The sequence below is a fragment of the Sparus aurata genome, chromosome 1, assembly GCF_900880675.1.
Source record: "Sparus aurata chromosome 1, fSpaAur1.1, whole genome shotgun sequence".
In the NCBI taxonomy this organism is placed as follows: Eukaryota; Metazoa; Chordata; class Actinopteri; order Spariformes; family Sparidae; genus Sparus; species Sparus aurata.
This window is the reverse complement of record NC_044187.1, coordinates 22,563,428-22,581,375: the sequence shown is the minus strand read 5'-3', so window position 1 is coordinate 22,581,375 and position 17,948 is coordinate 22,563,428. Positions and strand designations below refer to the sequence as shown.

Genomic DNA, 17,948 nt, shown 5'->3' with positions numbered 1-17,948 from the left:
TAAAATAGCTCAAAATAGAAAATACTACAGTATAAGTACATTAAAGTTGTAGTTAAGTGCACTGCCTAATCACTGAATTTTAATTTGTGGGTGAACTCATCCTTTAAGTATATGTACTTTCCACCACTGAAGACAGGCTAACAGCAGCCATTTAGATACAGCGCAGCCTACATATATTTATTATACAATATATATCGCGCAACATGTGTTTTAAGCACACATTTATTTATAGACGTTCACCATGTAAACACAATATAAGTTGAAATGATAAAGACCTAATAAAGGGTTGACATTTAGTATTAGATGTTACCTTATGGACCTGATTTTTCAGCTCATGGTGTAATTTAAACTAGAAACAAATAAGCAAATCAAATTACAACAAACTAATTGTGACATGCTTAACGCAGAGTCTTCAAGTCCCATATGGATCTGGTGGACCCGGAGTACCCACTTGGCCTGGTTGGTAATCACAATAACATGACAAAGAAGACATCGAAATACAGGCACTTTTGCGATGGCTGATATCATCCTCAATGGTTTCCTGTGATACATCACTACCTTTGTTCCTGATTCGGAACATAACTTTGGAATTTCATTTGTGTTGTATATTTATTAAACTTATGAAGAGAACTATAACAGACAGCTAAAAATGAAACAGCGTGTGAGAGAGATGAACATTATCTTTTGAAAATGTGCAAAACATTTGCCATAACAAACTTACCACAAAGAAGGCAAATTATACACGCAATCTAGTCTAGTCCTTTCAATAAATACAATATTTGGTTGCAAAAAAATCTTTTATGTCACGTCACAACAATAAATTCATGATATACCGCTTCTCCAAGGTGATATATTATATATGATTATAATTACGGAAACTGTAGTCTGTGCAAAGTGAGAGCTGATCATTTGTCAGCGATGTCGAGCAGTCCACTGACAGGTTCAGGACGTCCTTTGGAAGTAAGCCTTTCAGTCTTATATGTCCCAAAAAGGATAGTTATTACATCCAGCAGGTAGATCTTTTCCAGTCATTTCCCCCGTCCCAGGTTGGCTTCGTCTACAGTATATTAAAGAAAAAGTGCGTATTCACATATGGACTTTGTGTTCATACACCTGATAAACAAGGGAAGCTGTACAGTGTTTTATCAGGTATATAATAACATTGTCTTACTAGCGTAGTCCTCTGGGGTCATGGCTTGAGAGATGACCTTTGTGATGGCCTCCAACCACTCCCTCTGCTCCTGCTCCTGCTCACACATGAACACAAACTGCCTGCCTGGAGTCTGCAGCGTGATGCCACAGTGCCATCGGCCTCCCCTCGTGCTCCGGCCGCTGATCTCTGAGACAGAGTAGCTGTGGCTCTCTGTGCCGATGAAGACAGCACCCAACTCTGTGGCGTCCTGACAGGGAAAACAAAGGGAAGCATGACTTTCATTAACTGCAAACACTACCGATGGTGTCGCATTAGGCCAATCTCTGCATTTGAGTCAAAGCTGGAAATGTTGTCTACTTATAAAATAATGCAATGTCTTTCATTGTTTTTCTCATAACTGTGTCTTTTTTGTAAATGTTGTTATGCTTTTATTTTCTTATTCTTTACACACCTTAAACGCACACACACACTCTAGAGACAGTGGCATTATGTGTTAATTACCAGTGGAGATTTGAAATATAGAAGCTTTCTGTTTCCTGAGCACAGTGTGAACCACCTTTTCTTGAATGGCTCTCGTTGCTGAAAACACACAAGCACACGAAAAAACAGGACATATAGACCGAGAAAGAGAAAGAAAGAGAGGAAAAAAATGCAGAAATGAATTTGACAGATACAACAAAAGTAAACAAATCCAATAGATTCAGATACTTGACATACCGTGGGGCCAGTTTTCTCCATGTACCCCTCCTTCAGGCAATGTCTTGTTATCTGAGGTATTAACTGTGCAAAGAAAGACAGGTGACACCCTTAACTGAACAAAAGAACCAAACAAAAATTGCATTTCATAGGGTAAATCTACCAATTTTTACATTTTAAAGTGTGTTTAATGGGGAAAAAGTAGAGTAAAGCCTCTTGTGACTCCAGAGGAAGCTACATTTAATCTAACAAATTGCTTCCACTGATGTCACTCAGTGCTGAAGTTGCATTGTGGGTAATGTAGGCACCAGATTTTGAAAAGGGAAGAAGAATGCGTGGAGTAAAAAGAGTTTATCTGTGGTTCTGCCATATTAGAGGACAATGTTAGGCCAGTGGGCTGCTTTTCTCAAAACCTGGAACCTACATTACCCACAATGCAGTGTTGCCACTGAGTGAAATCACTTGAGGTAATTTATCAGATTACACGCAGCCTCCCCTGGAGCCACAAAAGGCTTTATTCAACCTTTATCATGTACTCTTTAGTACTCCCCAAAACCTGTTAAGACACTTTAATGTGTAAAAGCGGTGGAGATACCTGTGACTCTGTGACTCTGTACCTTTAACAATTCATCTGAGATTTATATAGTATAAAAATGTGTCTCACGTCATTAACATGAAGAGTGGGATGTTTCTTCTGCAGGTATGCCAAGCGTGTTGCCCGGATAGCATTGAACAAGGATACAATTACCTGTGAGGCATTAGATATAAAAGAGCACATCAGGAGCACATAAACTGCAACCACGCAAGTAAACTGGAATGGAACTGGGTCTAGATCAAATCATCTTTCTCAGCTCTGACACCAAATTTAGGATCAAAAGGTCGAAGACAGATGTTTCAGGTTTTGTATGCCACGTTTGCCAAGTTAAGACATGTTTGTATCAAAGCGTAGAGCAAAAAAACACAACTGCACCCGAGCTCACCTGTCCATTCTCATGATACACAAACAGATTCCTCATGCGCTCGTCGTGCAGGTAGGAGATCTGCAGGCCGTGAGCGTGGCTGATCTTCTCTGGCTGGAAAACTGCATTCAGGTCCTTCATGGAGATGACCGCTTTGGGGACCTTGGACTTTGAGGAAGCATTCGAAGGGATTAGCTGATATGTGCTCATTTCACACTGCAGAGTAAATGATGAACAGGCAAAAGAGCTACTCACATCCTCTTTGATGAAGTATCTGAGGGTGAAGTCTTTGCGGGACAGCAGGAAGACCCTCTTAAGAAACTGCTTGTTGTCTTTGCCCTTCTTCCATAGCATCGACTCAAACACGTCTGTGTTGGTAGCATCAAATAAATAAAAGAGATGAGGAGAAACTAAACAGCATATTAAGCACGGAAATGAATGCAAAGTTCTGAAAAATTTGCTGACGGAAAGAATATGATGAGGATAATCACCAGAACTATAGGCTTGCTGACAGTGGCTGTTTTCTCCTGTGAATTCTCCTCTTTCATACTTTGCACGGATCCACTGGTCCTTAAGAACACTGAAAGCAAAGCAAAACACTCATTACACTTTCCTCATGGATAAAACATGAATGGTTAAGTAAATACCAGCGACTGAAAAGATATAGACCTCTCACTGATGAATGAGTGTGATTCATACTGTCTGGAGCAACTCCACCTCTGCACCCGGCTGTTTGGTGTCTGTTCCTCTTTCTGTACCTCTCTGGTCCCATTCACTAAATAGACCGTTGGTTGATTCTACATTTTCACTGAGCTAATGATGTGAATGTGTTGCGGTCACTCACTTGCAGTCTTTTTGTTGCGGCCGGTAAAAGAAGGCAGGGACATACTTCTCATAAATGGCTCTGGCTGCAGAATTTCCCATCTTCTGCATGAACTGCACACAATCACGATTAGAGTTCATTATCTTCTGTTTTCATTCGTAGGTCCCTGTCTTGCAGAGCGGACTTACCCAACACATTCCACATGAGACTACAAACAAAACATATGTTTTATCTGTGACATGCTCATACAGTATGTAATAAGGCCACATGCCTCTCGAGACAATGCTAAAAATAAAGAAAAGGAACAATAACAATTAAAATAAGGAAAAGAGAAAAAAATAAAAAATATGAAAATACACAGACAAAAATATATATACACTGTGAAAGAAAATGCTAAGAAAAGTCATCATTTCAAGACAGCTGTCTTCACAATTTATTTATTTTTTACATCAATTCTTAACTTTTAAATTTAACCAATAAAGGGTTTTGCCACACTGAAATCTTTTGTTAGGTTAACTTAGGTTTATTCTTCAGAAAAACAGGGAACTTTGAGTTTCAGGAACGAACATACAAAACAAATATTGTTCACGTCGAGCTGTGAACAAGATTTGTCAGTAATTGGTTGCTTAGAAGTTAAAGGTTGCAAATAAAAATATTAAATTATTATTCACTTTACAGGTGCAAAATGTAAAAAAGTTAAATTCATGGTCAGGACAAAACACATAGGGGTCAGCATGTAACCACAGTAAGCACTAATTGCTGCTTACTGTAGATGCTTACTAATTAGCTCTGTTAGCCATGCAGCTAGCTGTCTGAACAGTGACCTTGGAGTCACCGGGGCATGCACCTCTAGCACAGGAGCTTAAGAAAGAGATGCAGGCTAGCTTGTTAGCATGTTAGCTTCAGTAGATATCTCTTCTACATATTACACAGTAATCATGATCTCAACACTGTTATTTCTTCACATTCTCTAGATGATTGTAGTTAATCTTTTTGAGGTTTTCAAATAAAATTATTATGGAATGCACCTTTAAACTCAGCAATTTTAGAAGTATAGGTTTTTTGTTTTGTTTCCAAAGTAGAAAAACTGTTTATGTCAACAAAAGATTATACATCGAAAAAAAAAAAAAAAAATGTTGGAGTTGGAATTTGACTTAAAACGTACACTTTCAAAATATAAAAACGTGAGGTGAACAAAAAACTGTTTTAAGCTGTCCATATAAAATGAATACAAACACAATGCTATACCTCTACTAGTGAATCCTCCCAGCGATCCAGACGAATGGATTTGACTTTGCTGACAGCAGGCAGATTACGATGCATCCCTGAGCAGTTCAGGCACACAAAGACACCGAGAGTGTAGGAGGCCCAGTCAGGTTCTGTGAGCAGAGAAGCACATAACAACATCTACACTGTAAGAAGGAACTAAATACACTATGAACTTCAGTGTATAAGCGGCAACTACACACCACAACATAATAAACTGGGAGTGACAATCACAGTCTCTTCTTATTAGTTATAACATGCATTAAAAATCTGTGTGTAAATTGAACAGTGACTTTAATTCAAGCATCTGATTTCTTGCTCATCTTTGACTCTCGCACAATGACAATGGGCTGTTCTCGTCAGTGATGGTGGCAGACTGGTAGAGGAGGAACAGTGAGATCATGCCGCAGAATATAGCAGCAGCCACTTCCCCCTTATGAAAGTTGATTGTGAAACTTGACTTGGTTATAAAACAATACTGATAAAAAATAATGAAAGTTATGTTAACAAACAGCACCACATGGCCACATGGCACACCTTATTGTTTACCATTCTTTAACTTTGATAAAGAAAATGTGTTCAGTCTCACAGACATCAGGTACAGTGGTCTTTGACAAAACATGTGTTGTTGTAAATCAGTCAGAGAGATGTATGTATCATTTCAAAATTAATATACTGTGGCTATGAAGCTTTGTCAGGGTACTCACCAGGAGCTCCACAGTCAGCACACAAGTTGTTACCTGGCTGTCGCACCAAATCTAGCAGGATTTTGTTGTTTCTCTCGAGACTGGCCATAGGTGAAAGTAGTTTGCCTCAGTCAGACTAACAGTAGAGTCCCAAAAGAAGAGCGACTGGCTATAAACTCCATATTGATTCTCCTCATTGAATGGCACACAGAGCTCAGTAGCAGGTGAAAAACATATTTCTTCTCATTGGCCAGCCGCCCAGCATTTCCTCTTACCAGCACAGCATCACAAAGTTTATTGTTCTGCACACAAACGCAGAGGTCCAGGAATAACAGAGAAAGGAAGTGAAACAGACGTCACCGTATAACAGGGTGATTGACTCGTATGTATAGCTCATAGAACTGGTTTTAGTGAAGTATTTTCATGTTGGGGGAGCTACACCGGATATGTCTGAGATAAAGTGTTGATCAACTCAGCATATTTTGCAGTTAATTCACAAGACAGGGTAGACATGACAGACTTGTGTACAGGTCTTGAGAAAATATATCTGGTGTTTCTAATATTTATATCCTCACTGATGGTAATGAGTTATGTAAACACAAGAAACTATTTATTGATGTAGCTCAGTAATTAACTCAACACCATCTGAATGAGTGCAATGACTCTGTCCTACAGTAGGTGGCGGTATAACGCAGGTCGCCAGCAAACACAAAGCAGAAGGAGAAGCGTCCCGGAACCAATCGTAGTTGTGTTGTTGTGCCCCGCCGGTCGGTTAAAAACCGCCGGACCACAACGAAAGGGCAGAAGTTTTTCAGTCTGTATGATGTTGTAACCAAAACGATAGTTAATTTATTTCTAATAAAACGATAATGTGGTTCGCCAGGCGCTTTCTATCATCGGTGGTTTATAGAAGTAGGTGTTTGTCGGCTGTCTTGTACTCACCTTTTGTAAAAAAAAAAAAAAAAAAAAAATGCATTCGCCGACTAAGCTAGCAAGCTAATTTAACTAAGCTAACGTTACTTTTAAATGCTAACTTTTGCTGTTAGTGGTTATATTACTAATCCCATCTGTTGTACACATTTTAAGTCAGTCCAGGCAGCCTGACATATTGTGGTGTCTGTCAACATTAACGTACACCAGGGTCCTCTGCTCACGTGTTGTGGACTTGCAGTAGTTTTGAATGTCTGAACATCACCTCCCTCCTGTACGTCCTCTGCAGGTCAGTACTCGTGTCAGCCGGGATTATTCCTTCGCCCTCAGCAATGCTCCCTCCCTGAGCTGGAGCTGCGGTATCTCCAGTGCACATGCTGCTGGCGGAGCCGGGTTCCCGTCGCTGGTTTTGAGACCCTGGACGCCGTCCTCACCTCCACCTCCAACTCCACGCCCTGCAAAGAGGACAACAGACCGCTGGATGAGTTCTACACCTCCGCGCAACGAGATGTCATCCTCCAGCTGCTCAACAACGCCGCGCCATCAGAGCTGGCCGGCGTCAAGCTCCTGAGAGGCCGCAAGTCGCTCAACATTGTGGAGTACAGGACTAAAAACGGACCTTTTAAAACCCTGGAGAGTGTGGTGAATGTGCCGCTGCTGAAGCACAAAAGTGCTGTCACGGTCTTCAACTCCATCCTCAACCCGGTGAAGATGGTGAAGAAAGGGAGGATTCAGCTGGCCAAGTTTATCAGGCCAGAGGTCGACAGGTCCTGGTTGGAGGTGAGGTTCTGATCATGTGTTTATTGATCAGAACTACCACTTCTCCACACACCTATATGAGTTTTAAACGTGAATATAAGTGGAATGACACAAGATTTAAGTTGCAGTCTATGTGTTCACAAGCATCCATCTTGCATGAGGATGATGGAGATGCCCGATCAGCCTCACACTGCTGCTCTGCTCTGTCATATTTAGGTTATACAAGGCTTGTATTACAGTGATCTGGATCTAAGGTGTAATCGAAGGTGTAATTTTTACAATTTAGTATTGCAGTTATATAAAGTTGCAGGACTCAAAAACAGGATGGCTGAACACACACGCCTTGGATAGGAAGCTGTATCAGCCATGCGCCATCAGTGTATGAAAGGGTGTTAAGCACTTTGAATAGTCAGTTGATGCAAGTCCATTTAACGTCCTTGACAAAGCTCATCTTGAACCACATAAACAAGTTTTCAAATGATGTGTTGATTCCCTGCAATTAATACATTGGCATGTAAAATCTGTGTAGAAAGAGAGATCCCTGTTTGATAATTCAAACTGGCCCCTGACTGCATTAGCTGAGTTAATCTCATTTCAGTTGTCAAACTGTTAAATGTAAAAATGATAATTGACAATATCCCCCGGTCTTGATTCTGTATGTGTTTGTTCAGGATGCCAGCTCCATTGTGTCACTAGTATGTGGAACTAATAAAATCGCCTGGACCCATGTGAACCGTGGGATGACAGTCCTGGACTGGCAACAGCTGGAATGTCCAAATTTCTTGAAGGGAACATACATGGCCTCTACCTACTTGAGTGATGTGAGTATGACTGTCAGAGTCCATGTTATTACTGAAATCTTACAGTGACCAGTTGACTATAGAAGCTGTAAAATGGCAGTTGTCCTTGTGTTTTCAATTAACACATGGGTTGAAGTCACAGTAAGGAATTTGAACCAAGAGAACAATTTGTACTTTTCTTTTCTGCCCTCAGGTCTCCACAGTTGTGTCACATCTCCCATCAGCTGACTTCTACATAATAGAGAAGTCCTCCATCTCAGTCCAGAATACGACTCTGTTCCCTGTCATGGCCCACATGAGGACTGTAGAGGCCATGCTGTTCGCTCTGCTGGAGCCCAGAAACCCCCCACCCAAGGCCAACATTCCTCCTAGGTAGGGAAAAAGGGAATTAATGATAATTGTGACATGCACCAAAGTACTGTACAACAAACATGATGTTCATCTAGAATTTTTCTTGGCCTTTCACCCTTTTTGTTTCAACTGTCTCAGAGTCAGGGAAGGTTCACAAACTAACTTCCCTCCTCCATTTCTTCCATCTTTTACAGAGTTTTGAACATGATGCGCAGCGCTGTGGGACGTCACTTTGGACTCATGGTGGGCGAGTCTCGGACCAGCGGGGCACAGATGGTCCGTAAAATGATGACTGAGTCTGTGACACAGAAGATACCCAGGATAAATGTTCCTCCTGACCTATTGGTGAAGTACAGGAATTCATTTAAAATCGGCAGGGGAGGAGAGGAACTGTGTGACGCCCTGCTTCAGGCAGTTGCTTTTTATGAGCTGCTCAATGAATCTTCCAGTTAGCCACTGCAGGGGCCGACCTCTTGCCCCAACTATGCACGACATCCACAACAACAACAAACCCCGTGAGTGGCATCCTGAGCCCTTGTGGACTTTTAGCAAACGTTTACCTCTTTGAACACATTTGATGGCGGTTGATTTAAGTTAGGGATGCACCGATTGTGAAACTGTGGGCCAATATGACAATGTCCTTTGCTGCCATTCATTTTGTTGTTATTTATTCCCTGTTTTTTGCCTATAAACAATGAAATCTTCATTATGAAAATATCAATAATTTTGAATTCCTAATAACGTTACTTTGAAAGAGAACAAACTCGATCACACATATGTACCAAACAACTTTTAGCTTGACCTGTTGTAGCCTTCTACCCATTAATGGTAAGAAATTTCAGCACTTACATAGCCTTGAAAAATAAAACTGAAGGCAGAGATTTCCCGAGCCAGCATCCCACGAATGTGCCAGTGCAAAATTAATGTGAGACAGCAGTTCGACCGGTGCTATCATATTTGCCGACAGTATGAAAAAAAGGTAAAGAGTGGCCAATAAAATGGTGCATCCCTTATTTAAAGTATTGTCTATTCTAATTGTTCCATAAAACCCTCTAAAATTATTTTTTTGGGGTTAGTTGGCATGAGAGTTGAAGAGTTTTGTCTGTTTGTTTCCGTCGATGATGTTGGATATGGACACTTTCATAAAGTAATAACTGTCTGCCAGGATTTTCACTCCTGTTGCTTTGGGGTTAAAAGGTTTTATGAAATAAACATAATTAAAAAGAATATAGAATATTTTATTTACTTTTCATGGTTGCAAGTACATGTGAACGAAACATGATTTCTCAGTTGAACTGAATTAAATTCATTTTACAGTATTATGTTGGAAGCAGTAGTCAGGTAACATTGATTCACAGTTAAATAAATACTGACTGCTAATGGAAGTGAGGCTCTTCAGTTGTCCAGATTTTTCTTTAGGAGAAATCTTCTGCCAGGAGATGAATGGTCTTCTTTGAGAGACCCAGCTGTGTGCCGCTGAGGTAGTTCAGACACCTAATGTGGGGGATAAATCATTAGATTTTAGTCAAAGTTTTAGTACAAATGTTAAGTATTAGTTGGATGTAAAATGTCAAATTAGAGTTTAATACTTGGCAGAAACAATTCATCAAACATTCATTCAAACTGAAGAGTTAAATGATAAGTTAGATCAGAGCATACGAAAAAAATAACTAAGAAAGCAGATACAAGTTACATTGAAGATCCAACTACCGTAATGGTCACACTGACTAACCTGATGTGACAGTGTTTTCACTGATTAAAAATCAATCTTATTATGCTATCATTCTAAACAACATCAGTCGTCCTCCTCAAGTGAAGTGAATATAAATCTGTATTGTGTCCGTCTCACCCGACTGGCTCCTCTTTCTGCCGCTGTGCTCTCTGAAGGTGACAGATGTAGCGGAGGACCGGCATGTAGTCCACACTGACAGCTCGCCTGTTCCCCAGCAGGTAAAAGGATTTACTGCAGAGCACCGTCCTGCTCAGCTCATACCGCCTCTGGGACACTCTGCAGCGGGAAAGGACAATCTTTGTTTTCTGCTTTATAATGATGTACACAATGTCATGAGCTTTGGTTGCCTTTTGTAGATTCCAGAAAAATAAAGTTAGCTATTGAGGTTTTCGGATCCAATTTTAAATCATATTCAAGTATTATTTTATTTCTTTTTAAAAAAGAAGAACACGCAAAATCTGACATCTACATGCTAAAGCTTATGATTGGACAGCTGAAATATGCAACACAAAACTCCTCCAGTTATTGAACAGACTGAACACAGTTAATGATCTGAATCTGAATAAGAGGATCAGCAGGAGAGCACACTCACCTTGGTGCACACAGAGGTGGAAAACTAAAGCTGAGGCTTTTGGAAGATGCAGGTAGCGTAAGATTCTCCACCAGCCTCCCCCACCTCGTGTCTCCCAGCCCCTGTCTGTATTTTTGGCCTTCAGTCCACGCCTCAAAAACTCTCCACAGGTACCTGTGAAACCCCAGGCCCTCCACAGCAGCCTGAATATCCAACAGCCTCTCCTGGCTCCAACCTCTGCCCTCCTTCTCCTCCTCACTCATCACATCCAACAAACCGTCCTTTATCTCAACACCTGTCCAGATAAACGCCTCGGGTGTGCGTGAGCCTGGAACGAACGGCGCTGCAGCCGGCATTGTGGCATCGAGGTATGACATGAGGTCAAAGTAGTTAGCCAATGACTCCAAACAATTAGATTCCACTTTGGCTGCTTTTTGTTCAGTCTTGTCTCTTAAACTAGCGCCTTTTGAACGAGCCCTCTTTGATGATGATGTTCTTTGAGGAGCTTCTGTAACACTGGAAGATGCTGTGATGTCAATTTGCGTGATATATCTCCTTCTGCTAAGCCTGGAGATATTCCGAACAGATTTGCTGTCAGTGTTGGACGCCTTCAGAGCCACATTTCCATCCAGCTGCTGGATGTGAGGATCAGGGGTTGCCAACTCACTGTGCAGCTCAGAACATGTCCCCTTGTCCAGGAAGTGAACTGAACTTTCCTTGATGGGTAGAAGGAGCTCCAGGTTGCAGTACAAAAGAGGCACACCTCGTCTCCAGCTCTCAGCTAGCATCCTCAGGAGCTCCATCATGTCTGCTTCAGACCACAACTGACACTGAATTGAAGAAAGAAAATATTTACAGACTAAACTAATTTTCCTCTGGAAAAAAATCACAAAGAGTTCATATTTATTAGATGAATCTTTTCAATACTCACCTTTAGAAGGTTAAGCACTTGGTTTTGGGTCAAAGGTTTCAAACCCAGCATGCTAGCAGTGCAGCCTGTGTCACAATGAGGAAGCTTGGAGTCTAAATCATCTCTTTTTTTAGTAACATCCGAGCCTAGGTAGGGAAATTGAAAAAAATCCTGCAAATCTGTATTGATTTGAACATCGTCCATGTGGGTGCTTGATTGCGATTCATTTTTAAGTCACTTACGCTCAACACCAACCAGCTCCTTAGTCAAACCTCCACTCTGAGAGGTCCATCCTCCACCACTGCGCACCCAGAGCTGCAGCTGCAGCAGGCAGCGTCTGACGTCACCTCTGGACAGTCTAAGGAGGCCGCTGACGTCTTCCAACTCCAGTCGCACATTCTCCGCCAAGGCCACCAGCTGCAGGTAGCTGCAGACATTCACCTTGGAAATAGATGGACTGGGTCATTCTTTGCTCATATCCGCAACAAGCACAGTTTGTTGAATTCACGAATGTACAAGACAAGCGTGAGCTACTTCAGGCTACATGCATGCCTTTCACAGCCAGGGGTTAGGTTCAATTACTATGAAATGTAATCTCATCTGAAAGCTTTTGGATTACTTCAAAATACAACACTGAAAAAATTGCACCGACTACTGAAAGAAAAATCGATGCAACCACAAAAAATGTGGTCCATAAATATTATTTTTTTCTCTTTAAACATTTGGAAATGTTTTCCATGCAATTATAGTGCATTTTGCATTTTTTTTGTACTGCTAAAAATGTAATCCTGATTGCATGGAATCCATTACTACCCAACCACGTTCACAACAAAGTCCAGCAGAGTTGTAGAGATAGAAACTTACAGCTGATGGGGTTTTGAAAATGATTTCCACCAAGCTGCAGCTGAATTTCTCTCGGAATGTGGGGTCTGAGGAAGACATTGAATTTGCATCAGAGCTCGTCCACGGATCAATTCTTCTCTAAATGACACGGTGTGTGTGCGTTTACCATTGGTAGTCAGAACGACCGGCCTTTTAGTGGTTTTCATGAAAGTCTTGATGGCAGAGAGGAAACCAACATCAGCATCGAATATGACATCAACCTGTGGGAGCAGACAATTTGCAAAAGGATCATCCCAGACTAAACTTGGGTCTCGTGTGGTCTCATATCCATTAAATTACACGTCTCAGAGACTGTCGCTGCCGAATGGTTTACCTCTTCAAACAGAATGAGTGATGTGGCTGTCTTTTTGTTCTGGGCCCCTGTTTGATCAGAGGCTGGTGAGGGGCTGCCCTGTGTCTTGAAGTCTGGTTTTTCAGACAGGCCACCGAGGAGTGAGTGATCTGCTTTGGCCTTCATCCTAAAATAGTTGGCCAAAGTATTTGTGGCTGGATTAGCTTTTAGTTTGCGGCTGGAGCGACCAAAACTCTGGGCTGCTCTCTTTTTGGAGGTAGAAGTGACAATTTTTGGAGGCACTGTTTTTCCTGTTAAAGAAAATATTACAAAAGCCTTTGAAATGTGTTGATATGACGCTGAAACCTTCTATAACTGTTTACAGATATTTAAACTTTACACAAACCTGACAGTTTATGTTTTCTTAAATTATTTTTTTAGCGTTTTCAGAAGACAGTAGTACACGAGTGATATATTTGAACAATGTCCCACCAGATAAACACTCAGATTTCGGAGTGGAGCTGTAGTGGTTGAAGAAAGTGGGTTTCAGTGGGTCCTTCCCCGACATCTCCACAAGGTGGGACTGTGTAGCCTCTTTCAGCTGTGACACAATATGGCAACCGCTGCGCTGTGACGAACAGTTCACCTCAAATACCTTTTTAAAAAGGAAAAAGAAAATTTAAAGCATAATTTCTCTTATTCAAGTGTGACGTGCAGATGATTATTTGCCCCGAACATACTCTCTTACTTAATCTGCGATTCCCAACCCCTAACTGTGAGTTACATATTTCCGTGTAGGGCTGAACAAATAATCAAAATATCACTGAAATTGCAACGTGGCCAACATCCCAATCAATGGAGCTTCTTTTGGTGAAGGTAACTAAAGCATCTTGGTGATACAAAGATACCAACCTACAAGTCATATTCTCCAGATCTAAGGGGGCATGCTTGTTTGGCACACAACCCACTAACAATCATTTTTATATTTCTTTTTCTGTATATTTCTTTCCCACTTAAACATGACTCACATCACATTTCATATATCTGTCGATATAATTGCATTATATATATTCTTTCTCTATATCGTTCAGCCCCATTTCTTTTTCAGTGAATAACAAAAACCATGCATCCTCAAAACGCCACGATCTTGTTTGGCGAAGGACACCAAACGAGGGTTGCAGATCGAGGAGTGAATTAAAAAAAAGGACCATCAAGAATCATGATGGTCCCAGGTAAACTACATATACGTCACGTACATTATGTCATGTGTGCATGGGCCATTAAATTTCTTAAAGCACACAGGCATAGGTCATGTAAAATAGTAAAGTAAAATGCTTTCTGTTTCTTAGCTTTTAATAACTGTATCTAAAGCATTTTCATTTTTTTATTACTAACACTATTTCCAGCAGGCACATCGTTTTCAACATTCTATCTAGGTTGGGGTCCTATGAAGTACGAAACGTGGTGATCGATTTTGGAATCCTTCAACCTTTTTTTCACAAATGCTATATTCTTTTGAGGCCTTTTACACAGTTCTCACTGGGGAGCTACTACAAAGATTTTACACACTGTCAGAATCAATGTTTGATATTTCACATTTCTGTAATATTTAAAGATATTATTACAGATGCAGATAATCAGCCTTTAGCAGCATGGATTCAAAGATGCATGTCCAGTTTGATTCCAACCTTGAAGCCGAGCTCCTGACAGCAGGCGTACACTGCGGCTGTCTTTCCCACGCCTGTTGGTCCTGTGATCAGCATGGTGTTACACAATGTCTCCTCTCTGCCGTCCTCTGTCCCAGCCTCACCCTGGAAGTCTCCACAGTCCCATGAGTCTGCACGGGAGGACAGTTAAACAACCAAAAGCCCCACACATGGAGAATTCGGTGAAATCCTGACTTGTTCAAATAAGACTTCAGTCATGCGGATACCCAAAAAAACAAGCAGCCAAAGTTACAAATTTAGAACCCACATTAAAAATTTGACTCTCGGCTGAGATTAAAGTGAGACAAATTCCAGCTCATACTGTTGCTGTTTTCTTCTTGTTTCCTTTCATCCGGTTTTCTCCTCTCGTCACGGTCGGCTCTTAGTTTCCATTGCTTCAACCATCTGAATTCCACAGAAAGAACACAAAAGATGTTGCTCACGCTGATTTTAAGTCTGAGGTATCATTGAGACGGTAAGGGAGCTCATTATTCAAAGCTCACTTTTGTAGTTTATTCACAGAGGCAGAGTTGCCAATGATTTCGCTTGAGTGCTGAGGGCTGTATTTGTCTGTCCAGAGAACATCCTCAACACTGGAATCTAGACAAAAGAAACGGGATCAAACCTTTAATCCTGCAATTCAGATGGAATAGAACACGTCATACATATAACCTGTTTACCTCTTTGGAGAATATTGGAAGTGTTGAGTGGATGGATTTGATACTCTGTGCCCTTTATCGCTTCAGACTTGGGCTCAGAGTTGATCACCAGGCCTGCTGGGATCCCACTCTGCCGTCTCAGCCTGTAGGAGCGACTGAGCTTGTTGCTTCTCGGCTGCTGCCTGGCCTGCAGGACAGTGCTCCCCTGGACACCCTGTGCTGACATGTGACAGTGACCCATTGCAGCACCACCCTCAGTGATTGTAAGACTAGACCTCAGGCGCTTGGGCTCGCACTCAGAGCTTTCATTCTCCCGCTTCCTCTTCTCTTTGGGGTTTTTCTGTGGGGAGCTTATCTTCGGGGAGTGTTCTGCTTAAGAAAGGAGAGAGAGCCTAGTCAAGGCCACCAAGCTTTTTGTTATGAGTAAGTTAATAACACACTGTCGCTCAATCTCACCTGAATCCTGCAGATTTGATTTCCTCTGCAAAATGCCGAACACTGCTCGGACAGGAAATGCAGGGTTAGCTGTTCGGATTTCCTCCAGACAGCTGTGCAGAGCTGATGGCGACCACTTTCTCCCCGTCAGGTGAGAGGGCTGACCTCTCACCTGTTGCACACCCTCACCCTGAGGAGGGAGCACTGATGCCCGCAGCGTCTCTGCAGACTGATGCAGCCTCCCATCACCGCTGTGTTTACTCTTTCTATGCTGTGTTGTACGCAAGAAAATTGGTGCAGTTTTAACGCCCTTTGCGCAAAAAGTCTGCTCCTGACGTGGGTTGACCTTTATGCTGGAGATGCCTCGAGCAGCAACATCTGACCCTGCTGGAGGCAGCAGGGTTGAGTCTGAGTCCACCGTGACCACCACGGCGGATCTCGGCTGGTCTTTACTTGGACACAGGGCATCTTTACAAACCTTGCTCCGTTTGAGTTTGTTTAGCATCGTAAAGAACCTCTAATTTAAAGACTTTCCGGAGGCGATTCGGCTTTGGCGCACGGCAGTCACGCATGATGCGTTAGGTAACGTCCGTTTGTGCGACGTCAACTTGAACAAAAGCGTCAGTTTTCCGTCATGTCTTACACCGAGCAGACGAGCTGGCTGTGTGTTTTAGCTAGCTCCCTGAAAAAAGTGTAACTCTTCACATAAACACACCGAAGTTTAACACCGTGACGGTTTGTGTTGCGTCGTAAACGCGAACAGAACGTGACGTTTAAAACGAGCGCGAGGTTTGGTGTAGCCAAAGATCGTATGTGTTACAGGCAGCTCACACGGAGGCTCTCGTACAGTTTAGCGAGTGAAGCGAAGTGATTGAAATATGAATTAACATGTGTTAAGGCTTCACGTTACAGAAGCTCGTTTATAATGTTGGCGGCCTAGATTAACTTAAAACATCATATAGGACAGTTTTTTCCGTCTCAAGCCATGAATACAACTTTTTAACAACTTTTTTTTTTTTACCTCACCAAGGATAACGTGCAGAGTGGCATCCCCTGCTGGTGTAACCTGATCTGTACATGTTCCTTTACTCTGCTGCTGCTGCTGTTCGTGTATGACTTCATCTTATAAATTATTTAATTCAAATACTTTATGTACTTCTCGACTTCTGGTTGACTTTCAGTTGATTTGCATCGTACAGATATATGAAATCAGCAAGCTTGTGTATTTCTGCTGTCATTTTCACGTTTACATTTTGTAATTGTCCTTTGCCAAACTGTAGCTACAGACAATTATCTTTTTATTGATTTCAAAACATATATATACAAAAAATATATATATTTTTCACAAAATGTGATTGTTTGTCCAGTTTTTCTTCTTTTATGTGCATACAGTGACTTAACAAGTGACCGATAATTTCTTCTTCTGATTCACAGATGGTGCAATAATACTCGATATTGGTTCCACACCCACACTCAAATGTCTTTCTGCTAAATGTATTCTATGCAATTTTGAAAAAAAAACAAAACAAATCTATTTAACTTAATTTATTTGCTCTAAGAAGTCTGTAGGTGTCATGTTGCCAGGGGCTTAAATTGGGATTAATGTCCTTTGAGAAGAACACTGCTTACTTGGAAAATTCATTGTGGTGAGACAACCTTAAATATGAGTTAAACAAGGTGCAGGTCAATGCTTGCTTTTAGTAAAAATGTATTAATGGTGTCAGTGAGGACATGGCCGCCCCCAAAAAAGCTCAGAATACTGAGTATGGGCTATAATTACATCAACAAAATGTTTTGGTACCAAATTATTTTAGTTCCCTTGTTTAGTACTAGGAAGAGGATAATGAGATACAAACTGTGCTATATTGCCACATATACAGTGTGGACTTTATATAACAATATTTTCTGACACCTTTGAGGAGTAGGATATTCTCTGAAGGGGAAGATTAGTAACAGAAATAAAGGAGACTCTAAAATGCAGAATAGTTTTGCGGGTTTCTCCCCCTGCAGAAGAGAGGCAGATCAGAGTCTGCAATTATTTCTCTCTGAAGACACTTGATGTATCTGGGAAATTTGCAGTATATGCAGTCTGCATGTCTCCGGTGAATACCAAGAGAAACGACAGATTAACCAAACTCTGTTTAGCATGTCATTTGTATTCCGCATCTCCTCCTGTTAACATTCATTATGAGAACAGGTCTGATCGTGAAGGCTCGTTAAGACTGGACCTCAGCCTCGGTGATGCACCCTTACATCTTATTTACATCATGATATGCAACACTGACTTCTTGAAACCTCAGCAAAATCTAATTTTACTGAACCATTTTTTATTAAGTTA

General features: G+C 41.4%; 3 protein-coding genes across 9 annotated transcripts; 1 reads left to right on the top strand and 2 right to left on the bottom strand.

Annotated features, from left to right (window-relative positions):
* Window positions 1-778: 778 nt before the first annotated feature.
* Window positions 779-6,912, bottom strand: LOC115580874 (arf-GAP with dual PH domain-containing protein 1). Of its 5 annotated transcripts, none has more exons than XM_030415624.1 (11): window positions 6,783-6,912; window positions 4,880-5,010; window positions 3,653-3,744; window positions 3,300-3,388; window positions 3,064-3,176; window positions 2,830-2,976; window positions 2,514-2,597; window positions 1,871-1,933; window positions 1,655-1,732; window positions 1,172-1,400; window positions 779-1,060 (listed from the first exon to the last, which is right to left on the bottom strand). In XM_030415624.1, the coding sequence occupies exons 2-11, from the start codon at window positions 4,952-4,954 to the stop codon at window positions 1,029-1,031; spliced, it is 1,002 nt and encodes a 333-aa protein (XP_030271484.1). In that variant the 5' UTR covers window positions 4,955-5,010; window positions 6,783-6,912; the 3' UTR covers window positions 779-1,028. The 5 variants fall into 5 exon arrangements, with proteins under 5 accessions (XP_030271484.1, XP_030271475.1, XP_030271459.1 ...); XM_030415615.1 differs by having other exon boundaries at window positions 6,779-6,904; XM_030415599.1 differs by lacking the exon at window positions 6,783-6,912 and adding an exon at window positions 5,605-6,372.
* On the top strand, window positions 6,341-9,650 carry tefm (transcription elongation factor, mitochondrial). Its single transcript, XM_030415645.1, has 5 exons — window positions 6,341-6,495; window positions 6,803-7,293; window positions 7,944-8,093; window positions 8,266-8,444; window positions 8,618-9,650. The coding sequence occupies exons 1-5, from the start codon at window positions 6,453-6,455 to the stop codon at window positions 8,874-8,876; spliced, it is 1,122 nt and encodes a 373-aa protein (XP_030271505.1). The 5' UTR covers window positions 6,341-6,452; the 3' UTR covers window positions 8,877-9,650.
* Window positions 9,641-16,425, bottom strand: atad5b (ATPase family AAA domain containing 5b). Of its 3 annotated transcripts, none has more exons than XM_030415552.1 (14): window positions 15,632-16,423; window positions 15,197-15,547; window positions 15,020-15,116; window positions 14,839-14,921; window positions 14,499-14,647; window positions 13,303-13,465; window positions 12,853-13,121; window positions 12,646-12,739; window positions 12,501-12,565; window positions 11,879-12,077; window positions 11,658-11,782; window positions 10,748-11,556; window positions 10,273-10,431; window positions 9,641-9,917 (listed from the first exon to the last, which is right to left on the bottom strand). In XM_030415552.1, the coding sequence occupies exons 1-14, from the start codon at window positions 16,113-16,115 to the stop codon at window positions 9,839-9,841; spliced, it is 3,126 nt and encodes a 1,041-aa protein (XP_030271412.1). In that variant the 5' UTR covers window positions 16,116-16,423; the 3' UTR covers window positions 9,641-9,838. The 3 variants fall into 3 exon arrangements, with proteins under 3 accessions (XP_030271412.1, XP_030271422.1, XP_030271431.1); XM_030415562.1 differs by having other exon boundaries at window positions 15,197-15,544; window positions 15,632-16,422; XM_030415571.1 differs by lacking the exon at window positions 10,273-10,431 and having other exon boundaries at window positions 15,632-16,425.
* Window positions 16,426-17,948: the final 1,523 nt, after the last annotated feature.

What these genes read in the sequence shown, in the direction of transcription:
- LOC115580874 (XM_030415599.1), bottom strand. Translation starts at nt 5,692, where the DNA reads ATGGCCAGTCTCGAGAGAAACAACAAAATCCTGCTAGATTTGGTGCGA. An exon ending in CCGCAACAAAAAGACTGCAA is followed by an intron (nt 3,389 to 3,652) that starts GTGAGTGACCGC and finishes CTTTGCTTTCAG; the next exon opens with TGTTCTTAAGGACCAGTGGA. An exon ending in GATACTTCATCAAAGAGGAT is followed by an intron (nt 2,977 to 3,063) that starts GTGAGTAGCTCT and finishes GCTTCCTCAAAG; the next exon opens with TCCAAGGTCCCCAAAGCGGT.
- atad5b (XM_030415552.1), bottom strand. Translation starts at nt 16,115, where the DNA reads ATGCTAAACAAACTCAAACGGAGCAAGGTTTGTAAAGATGCCCTGTGT. An exon ending in TTCCAATATTCTCCAAAGAG is followed by an intron (nt 15,117 to 15,196) that starts GTAAACAGGTTA and finishes TCTTTTGTCTAG; the next exon opens with ATTCCAGTGTTGAGGATGTT. An exon ending in GGAGCTGGTTGGTGTTGAGC is followed by an intron (nt 11,783 to 11,878) that starts GTAAGTGACTTA and finishes TTCCCTACCTAG; the next exon opens with GCTCGGATGTTACTAAAAAA.
- tefm (XM_030415645.1), top strand. Translation starts at nt 6,453, where the DNA reads ATGTGGTTCGCCAGGCGCTTTCTATCATCGGTGGTTTATAGAA. An exon ending in ATCATCGGTGGTTTATAGAA is followed by an intron (nt 6,496 to 6,802) that starts GTAGGTGTTTGT and finishes CGTCCTCTGCAG; the next exon opens with GTCAGTACTCGTGTCAGCCG. An exon ending in AAGGCCAACATTCCTCCTAG is followed by an intron (nt 8,445 to 8,617) that starts GTAGGGAAAAAG and finishes CATCTTTTACAG; the next exon opens with AGTTTTGAACATGATGCGCA.